We start from the raw sequence: 10,075 nt of genomic DNA on the forward strand, positions 1-10,075 counted from the left end.
CCCCCCCGAGAGATGGAACATGAAAAATGCTGCAGTGCTGTCACTGATCTACTTTACAAGTAAATCAGCTATTTAATGAATTTGCTGAAGAAGCCTAGCCTGTTTCTTGCTTGTACTTGCAGGCTCATAATTCATAGCACTGTGGCATGTCCAATTTATACTGCTTCGTTTTAACTACTCTTCTAAGCAATTTTTGCAGTATCACACTTTACTAGGTGCTGGAGTCTGAGAAGTGTCTCCACTTTGGAAGATACAGCACTACTTTCCAGTTTCCCCAGGCTTTTACATGAATACTTGCATAAGGACAGCTGAAACATTTTTTCTGCCTCTAGAGCCACCTTCTGAGAACATAAGCTTGTGCCTGTTGTCTTGAGACAGCAAAGTAATCTAGCAGATGTTAACTGACAGCTATCAGTGCTTGCTTATGGAGTGTTTTATTGGTCCAGCCTCCAAGGTGATGGATGAATGTGATAAGCAGAAGATTAAGCAGTTTTGTTTTCCTTTGGATGTTGGTAATAATGTGTGTGCTTAATCCTACCTGGGTTCTTCCATCTTTGAGTAATTAAGAGGCATGACATAACAGGAAGGTATACTTGATTTTTGATTAAACTGTTTTCCTGGATTGGTCATCCATTTTGCTTAGCATAGTTAGCTGTGAGGTTTTTTTCCCCCCACAGTGCTGATTTTCTTTCTGTATCTTCTAGAGGAAAGTTGTAATTACTTCAGTAAGGATCTGCTGGTATATGGGAGGGTAAGCAAGCTCCTTCTTGCAGGAGCACCTGGAATGGTTATGGGTGCTATTTCATAATACGAGTAAGCTAGTCAAATGCCTCTTCTGTCCCCTGCCTTCACTCCTCCATTCCTGCCATCTCCCATCATGTGAGGAAAAAAAAAAGACCAGGACTCCCATTTCCCTCCATTGGTGCTTGTTTGGTCCTACAAGCGTAAATGAGTACATTCAGCAAGCTAAACTGATGGAAAGCTTTTCTGTGTTTATTATAATGGTTTGGGGGGATTTTTTTGGAGAAGTGGTTCCTGCCAGAAAAGCTTCCCAAAACAATGGTTCCTGTGCTTGGACAAACCCCGGGATGGGTGCTGAAGCATACAGCTGTCCTGAGGGAGCATGGTGGTTAAGCTGGTGTGTCATGGTGCTGCAGATGTAGGCAGGAAAGAAGAGGAGGTAAGGTGGCTATATTTAGAAAACATGGGGGCTTATATTTTTTTTTCACATAGCTTTAGTGAACTTGCTGTTGAGGTGAGAAGTTCAGTTGGCAACCAATTAATTTGTATCTGAACTAAATTCTGTTTAAATTGAGTCTCTAGAAAGAGAGCTGAAAATTAGAAAATTTGGAAGAAGTAAAATGTTTTAGTTCAGCACTTTGAAATGTGATTTTAAAAAGGTCAGTTAACACCAACATTCATGTCCTAGATTGTAAGCTTTATTTTATTTAATCTTGAAATATAAATGTTGCTGTGTTGTAGGTCAAATGTGGTATGTCTGAGTCTGATTTGAAACAGTAAAATTCTTGCCATCAAAAGTTAATTTTTCAGATACTAGCATGACTAGAGCTGTGCATAATGCTAGGCAGGGTGTCTTGCTGGTGTGGAGCAGCCTGCATCTCTGGGGAGAGGTAGGGTGGTAGCTTTTCAGTCATTATTTCTAATGGTGGACAGAGTCTTTTCTGTCTGGAAGAGTTGATTTTTAAAATTGATGGAGCATTTTTTTTAATGGAGGAAAGAATCTTGGCTCAAATATGGTTAAGACAAGACTATATTGGAGAGCCAAAATAGTTGTTGAAATGTCTGTGATTTTTTTCACTGATATCTGAATAGAGATGTGTCCCTGGCCTTCTGAAATAGTAAATGTTGGTCTTCTGCTCCAAACAACAGCACTTATCAAGCTGCTTGATTCCCCACTACAACACATGCACTTCTGAAATTAACTTTCTAACTAATGGAATAACTTTCCATAGTTTGTTCATGGTAGTGTCAGTATGACTATAGCTGAAACTTTTGGTACAACATGCGACTCTTCTGGCTCTTTGCCAAGAAGATCATCCCAAAAGCCTAAGGCAGAAACCTAATGGTTTTTATCTAAATTATCAAAGTCCTACAAAATTATCAGCCTTGGAAAAGAGAGCTTTACAAATACAACTAGTAGACAATCTTAGTGAGAAGCAGACCTACCAGCAAAGCCTGTAGTTAAGCCTAAAGGGGGGACAGAGCATGAAGGGGGTGCATTTCCTGTGATGACAAACTGTTGTGGGTGACTGCTGGGTGCTTGCTATGCTCATGTGTCAGGTACGCGGGGAATACCTGGCACTGGTGGGGCCCTGGGCATCTCCTGCACATCTCTGTACCTACTGGCTCAAGCTAGCTCTCTGTCCTGACAGTGTGACTGTTCACCAAAAGCCCTATGGGCTACTTGCCTTTTAGGTGGCCTAGCAGAACTGAAATGGTTCTTAAAACAAGCAGCAGCCCTGTCCAGTTAAGAACTGGCCACTAGGATCTTATTATTTTTTTTTCTCTTTGCCTGCGTGACCCTGAGATTAACTGCTGAACTTGATAATGCTGTGGTTTTCTTCTTTGTTCATGGGCTGGTGTGTGCTATGGATGAGCCTCTGGAGGGGAGAAGTGCTGGTGAGCTTGAGACTGTATGCTCCTTCCAAACAGTACTCCTTTGGAGTCCTAATTAAAAGGATCATTGAATCAGCTGAACTGGCTGTCTGTTGGGTTAAAGCTCAAAGGGAAGAAATATACAAAGTTGATGTTCTGATGCACCAACCTTTATTTTCCATCAGAATTTAATTGGCATCTACCAGTCAATGAGGTAATAACGGTTAGAAGAAAACATCTGCATAAGTTGGTGATATTGGATATGATTTGGTGGATTTGTCAGTGTTAGGTTTATGGTTGGACTTGGTGATTGTAAGTCTCTTCCAACCTAAACAATTCTGTGATTTGTAAATGCAGAATTTTCAAGATGAACTCTTCTGGAAAGGACAAGATATTTTATTACCTTGGTCATCTACTTTATTGTAGCAATCAATACATTTCAGCTCTTGTTTGGGAGGGGCTATTGAACTACTTGCGCCACTATACTGATGAGAATATCTAACACAAGTTGTTCGACTATTCCCAAGCAACAAAGTATTCCCTTTATGCGTCCCTGTGTGAGAAACTGGTGTGGCAGATAGTGAAATACTGTACTGGGTCTATGCAGGAGTTCTGCTGAAAGACCAGCCTCAGATCTTAGGGTGTCTTCTTCTTAAAGGACCACTGTCATCTATGTAGCTGAACCTGACTTGTGCTGGAAATGCCACTAAGTTTTCTTAAGACAGCATATGAAGATCCTAATTTTTTCCTGAGGAAAAACTAGCTTCCTTTTTTTTTTAATTAAAATCTGTGTGCCATAGAGAGTGACTTCACTGCCTGGTAAATGAATGCAGAACATGGTGAAGTTTTACTTCAAGCGGAAAACCATTCATAATATTCATACAAATGGTTGTTGCTCTCCTGTGTTGTGTGAAAGTTCTAGTTTGCCTGCTCTTCCAGGAAAGATGTAAAAAGACAGAAAAGTACTGTGTAATGAAAACAAGAAAAAATTTCCCTAGAGCCTTCTCAGAAGAGATCCACACATTTGAGTGGTGACAAAAGAGGAATATAGGACTCTAAAGTGAAGGTTTTTTCTTTTCAGAGCCAGTGGATCCATTCAGGCTTTGAAATGTTACAGCAATGCTGCCGCTTTCTGCCCTCCCAGTGGAGGCAGTTGAGGTTGCTGATAAATGGGAAGTCATTGCTAAATCACACAAAAACCCCTCCCTTAATGGCAATAACTCCAACCAGTGCCAAATGGATTTCTACTGGCTGGAAAGAAAAAATACCATGTGATATTGTGTCCAAGACAGTTTTAAGCAGTCCTTTTCTCCCTTTGTAGCCCTTTAATTCCCCCTGCCCCCCAACTCTGCCTCCCACCCTGGAAGGGGCAGTGGGGGAAATAAGGGTAATTCTTTGATAGGGAGAGGAAGTTTTCCTAAGAGGATTTGGTCTGTACTGGGCTTTGTCCTCCCTAATGAGACTGCATTAAGAATACCTAAAGGATTCTTTTAGGATTCTATTAAAACATAAGTGCTCATCTCAATAGTTTTGGATAATTAATTATCAATAGCATAGTTGTTATTGCTGCTTCTCCTTTTGCTGGCAAGTTAATATGAACTATTCAATTTACTTTTCATTAGTGAAGAGCTTTTAAGATGTTAATCTTTTGATTAGAAAATCTGGATTGTTAATGACCTGAATCCTCAGGACTTCTGGGCTTTGTGAGGCACTTTTGTTTATCCTATTTTTCCCTCAGTTGTGGCACACACAGGACATTTGGTTTAGAGGAATATTTGTGGGACAGCTTTAACTTGCTAGTGCTTGCATCCTGTGTTTTTGGAGCTTGATTACTGTGCGCTAGTTGTCTTGGCTATGTAATGCTTGCCATGCTATGTTGTGTGGTGTTTTGTAATGTATTGGGAATGTACTTTGTGTAGTGAGCAAAGCTTGCTTTAAGTTTGGCGTCACTACAGCTAGGGTTGATTCTTTGTCCGTAAATGACCCTTTAATGCTTTTAGTGGGTTGATACAGTACATTGACCTTGCTTCTTACAAATGTTTAACATAACAGAAGAGGTTCTCTTGTATTTTTTCATCCTGTTAATATTCCATTAATGTGAAGATCAAAACAAATTATTCTGATCTAGTTAAACTTACTGACAGTGCACTCTCCTGCTGTTCTGCTTTCATTATTGTTTCTTGATTAGATTTTTGTAGAAAGCATCGTTAAGTGCTGCTCCTGACCAGTCTGCAGACTTGCAACCAGGGATACTAGTGATATGACTGTCAGCATGCATGTATCTGGAAAAAAAAACAGGAGCTCTTGTCTTGTTTTCAAGTAATTGGCATTGCACAAGTATGTTCTATGTTGGAAGATCTCTGCACTTTGCATGCCACATATTCATATTTTTAACTTTCCTTGAAGGTAAACTTGCAAGCTTGTGAAAGGATGCCGGGGTTGGTGAGATGATGCTGATTCCTATTGCTGCACTGCAACTGTAGATGGAGAAAGTATTGATGTGGAAACAAAAGATATACAAAGCAATATAGCTAGTAATTGTTGAAATTCAAGGCTTAATAACACTGTGGTGATTAGTGTCATTTGTTTGAGCTACACTATGAGTTAATTTGACTGTCTACGACTAAGTAGCATGACAAATAGACTCACTGGAAAGTTAGACTTTGCTGCAAATGTGACGATAAAAGGTTGCTTTCTAACAATTAGCACAGAGACTTCAACAAAAAAGTCATCCTGAACATTGAAATACAATCTATTTAACACACGAATTGAGAAGTGATCTATTTAACATACAATTAACTTGAAGAAATTAGTGTAGGGAGAATAAAAGGGGTTTAAAGATATGAAAAAAAATTAATCTATGGTTGTACCTGCTGGGTTAAAATTAAGAGGGCTATCCATCATTTTAACCATCTGGCATTTGGAAGATACCTCTTTAATATTCTAACCATATCATAGCCTTTGATAATTAAATATCTGGGCATCTGATGGCATATGACTGCTTTTCTTGCAGCTTCCAATCTTTGTCAGATGAAAGAAATGAAACCAAAATAGAGCAGCCATTGTTTCTTACTGTGTAGGAGCTGCCAGCTGATTAGCAGTCCCCTAATTTTTTTCTTCGAATGTGCCGACTTTCATGCTTAAATTTAATGCTTGCTGTTTTGTGCTATGTATCTTTGGCCTATTGGAAGCAATTGGCTAATTGTAATCTCTGTTTTATTTCCTATGCCTGGCTTGGTTTCGGGAAGGGCTGAGCACCAGATTGGTGCCATGTCACTGGAGAGGCTCAGTAAGGTTTGCAATCAGAATGCTAATCTGTTCCTGTTGTACAGTGACTCAAGAAGGATGCTGCACGTGCAAGAACACACCCTTGAAGCAATTTAGACTGAAATTCTGGCCTCTGTTCTCCTAAAGGACAACGGCTTAGATATTTCCCCAGTTGGCAGCTGGTGGCTGGCTTTCTGTGAATGACCACTGAAAAGCTAACTGAACTTCTGCTACATCTTATCAGCCTCAGTATTGATGATGCTCCCCTGTCCTTCTTTGGAAGCGGTCTTCTACCAACTGTGAAAAGGAGAGCTTGATTTTAGGTGCTCCAGCTCGTATTCTACTTGATTATATCTAGGTATATGTGTTGAGTTAATTGTAAATGAGAAGTCACATTTCCTAGGCTTTTAAGCAGAGCCACAGGGCGGGGGTTTTAAAGATCTTCTCTAACTATAGAAGCATGTTGCGTATAGTTCAGTTTCTCAAATAGATGCCCTGTTAAGGAGAGCAGTTCTTAAAGTATGTGTTGAAAAAGCTTCAATGTGCATGTGGCTTGTTTTCTTTCTTGTTGATTTATAGAGCTATAAATAGAATTTTATTTGTGATAGTGCAAGGGGAAATTTGCTCTTTGTATCCTTAGATGTGCCTAAGAGGCTTTTGTAGCTGTAAAGTATGTGACAGGCTGAGGAAAACAAGCTGCTTCTTGGCTCCTATTTGCTTAGGCAACTCTGAGTTGACAACAATATATTTAATGCCAGATAAAATTGTCATTCCTTCATAAGTAAGATTTATAAGTGACACTGTCTGAGGAAGCATAATGTTGTGAATGACTTCTGTAGACAGCTCTCTAGGGGCTGCTGCCCAGTCCTAGTTAAAATGAAAAGATGTTTCTTACAGCCTTACTGTAGCATGTTAAACAATTTTCTACAGTGACCTAAATAGAGGAAGAAATTAAAATGGATAGAATTGAGAACTTAAAAAACCCAAGCAAACACATACCCCCATGGCTTCTTTTGTGTTAAATGACTTACAGGCAGAAGACAAGCTCCTTGCAATTGAAGTTTCCTTTCCAAATATTGTGGTAGATTGAAATGTTCGTTCTGCTGTACAAGGAGGGACATGAAACACAAACACCTGTGAGCTGCAGCATACACTATGAGCTGGGCCTTACACGGCTTCTTCTGAAATGTCTGCTAGATGTTTAATCCTGGACTTTGTTCAGGGTTTCACATTTGGAGGTGGGAAAAAATTAGGTGTCACTCCAAAACTAACAGCTACTTTTTCTGATAGTTTACTGTGGCAGGTACTAAATAGCTTTGTAAGCTGCAATCTTTTGAAAACGGCTTTTTTTGTTACTTGTCACTTCTTTCTAGAAGACTGAATGGAAAGCCACTTAAGAGGCATACTTTTACAAAGACTGTTGAAGAATTCATGAAGAGTTGATCAGAATTAGTTTTTAGTGTTCATTTGCAAAGCCTGTAAACTCACCTTCACAGTTCCTTTTCAGTACTTTTGAACTAGTTGAAATTCATGGAGAAAGAGCGTTTAAGGTGGTTGTGAACTGATGTTTGGTTTGCACAGTCTGTACCTGCATCTGGATTAAAAAATCCTGACGAGATAATCCAGTTGAGATCATAATCTTGTTTATAGCTCTGACCTTGCATCACAGGAAATGCATCAGTCTTCAAGTGAGCACTGGTACACAAATAAAAGGTTTGGGTAAAGGAGGCTGTGGATGCCTCAGATGTTGTCTTAAAATTGGAAATGACAAATTTGGCAATTTTTTTAGCGGAGTTGCAGACTGAGGTAGAGAAGGAAATTCTAGAAGAGCATAGTCCCGGAAGCAGGGGCAAGAACCCTGGGGCATGCAGGGAGGGAAGATGCAGATGCTGGCAGCATTGTTCAAGGTCACTGTACCCTGGAAGCATTTGGAAGAGGAGCTGCTTGGGGTGACTGGGGGTGAAGATGCTTTCCCTGTCCTTCAGCAAAGTGGGCATCCAGGAAGCAGGTGGGGTTTGGCTCAATGGGGAACCTCTCATGTGCTGTCCTGAAGAAAAAAGGGAAGCAGAGCTGTTAGAGCTCCTGTAGTGTCTTTCCTGGCTGAAGCTTCATGGGGAAGTCATGCCTGGAGCAGCTGCAGCTTCCTGGCCAGAATGCCAGTACCTGGTGTAAATTATTAGAAATCAACCTTGGTCTGTGGTACATCAGGTTCTGCCCATCTTTCCTTTATGCTGCCTTGGCACAGTGCAAACTGAGATACACTGCCCTATTACTCTTTGTTCTGTTACCGTCTTGACTCAGTTAAGGTCTGAAGCTGTTATTTTGAAGGATTTTTATTATTTCTCAGTTTTGTTTCCAATTACTACTGAACTTTTAGTTTAAGGTTTTTTCTAGTAAACACAAATTCTTATACTGGAGATGCAGTTTCTCTGCTGAGGTACAGATTGTGTTACAGGAGCTTTGTTGAACATGCATTCTTTTAGCAGGGACTAGCAATTTTGATTGTTGGTTGTCTGTTTTGGTGAATTTTGTATTCACCATGTCTGTAGTCACTCAAAGGCACTGCCAGGTAAAAGACATGTTCATGGACTTGTTTAATGTGGGTTTGGTATTGAACCACACACTAACTGGTGGTATACTCAATTGTTCCACCTCTAAGTTCAGACAGTCATTGCATGAATAAAGATACCTGTTCCAAGAACTTTGTGTTAGGTTCCAATTGGATTTACCAAGTAGAATGAAAATAAAGCCTTGGATTCTTTCAATGAAGCTGGAGTCTCATCTCAAATCAGTGATGTGCCAGGCTTTGGGAAGCCTTTGAAGGTGGATTGGTAGTTTGTAAATGAAGGAAGATTAGAAGGAAGTTTCACTTTACCACTGATGATCTCATGGTCGTGATTTTCAGAGTGCATTGAAATTGGGAGCTCACACAAGGAAACTGTTTGAACTGAGAACCTTAAGCGTAGCTCTTGTTGTACAGTTAGGGAAAATTAAGGTGTAAAGGGTAGTCTGAAAGACTCGCTCTTGCGTATAACTCTTCTGCGACCCTGACATGAATGTAGGACTTCTTTCAGTTTACATGGCACACAAGTATGTGTGTTTTAGGGAGCTGTTTTTCTAAAATTAAATATTATTTACTTTTGTTTCTAGGGTCACATGATTCTTTCAGCTACTGGGTTGATGAGAAATCTCCTGTGGGACCAGACCAAGCCACAGCCATTAAACGTTTGGCCAGAATTTCTTTGGTTAAAAAGATCATGAAGAAATGGTCAGTGACTCAAAATCTGACTTTCAAAGAGCAGCTGGAAGGTGGCATTCGCTACTTTGACCTTCGTGTATCTTCCAAACCTGGGGAAATAGGACAAGAGATTTACTTCATACATGGCTTGTTTGGCATCAAAGTATGGGATGGGCTGAAAGAGATCAACACCTTTCTGGAGCAGCACCCCAAGGAAGTAATCTTCTTGGATTTCAATCACTTCTATGCCATGGATGACAGCCATCACTTTTTCTTGATCAACAGGATCCACTCAGCATTTGGATCCAAACTTTGTTCTGTTGAATGTGTAGAATATGTGACATTACAGTACATGTGGGAGAAGAAACACCAGGTAGAGAAAGTATGTGTAATGTTTTTCAAACCCAAAAGGTTAAGATTTAAATACAGAAGCTGTGTGTGGTTTCCACTTAGAGGTGTCAGACCAAGGATGCTGCTGACTATCAATTTAAAGCCCACCAGGGCCTCCTTTATGTAGCATGTGTATTTCCCTCCATTTATGTGCAGCTGTGTAGCCCCTCCATCCATGGTGGAGCTAGACTGTGTCCTGTTCCCACGCATGTTTGTTAAATAATTAAATTATGGTATCTTTGGGGCCTTGTGCTCCTTACGAATGTTTTTCTCTTCTGGGAGAGCATGTTGTGCAGACTTGTGTTGTTGAGGATTTGATAAACTGTTGTCTTTTTGGCCAGTGTGAAGCATACAAGCTTCAACTAGACTAAGGTATGGTACAGAATTTCTTAGCTCCTTTGCAGCCATACAAATCTATAGTGGCAAGATGACATGCTGCTTCTCTGTGGTGACTGCTCCCATGCATATACACAAACCAAAAACAAGGCTTCAGCAATGGTGTGTAATTCTTAAACTGTAAAATACATGAGGCTTTGATGGATTGGGAACTGGCTGGAGAAAAGA

General features: G+C 40.2%; 1 protein-coding gene across 1 annotated transcript; it reads left to right on the plus strand.

The window, feature by feature from the left end:
- Positions 1-9,033: 9,033 nt before the first annotated feature.
- Positions 9,034-9,503, plus strand: PLCXD2 (phosphatidylinositol-specific phospholipase C, X domain containing 2; the record flags this gene model as incomplete). The annotated part of the gene is made up of 1 exon (XM_010080699.1): positions 9,034-9,503. A coding segment is annotated over one exon (470 nt), but the record flags the coding sequence as incomplete, so codon positions are not given.
- Between the last annotated feature and the right edge of the window lie 572 nt (positions 9,504-10,075).

The sequence above is a fragment of the Pterocles gutturalis genome, unplaced genomic scaffold (genome assembly GCF_000699245.1).
Source record: "Pterocles gutturalis isolate BGI_N339 unplaced genomic scaffold, ASM69924v1 scaffold31914, whole genome shotgun sequence".
Classification (NCBI taxonomy): domain Eukaryota; kingdom Metazoa; phylum Chordata; class Aves; order Pterocliformes; family Pteroclidae; genus Pterocles; species Pterocles gutturalis.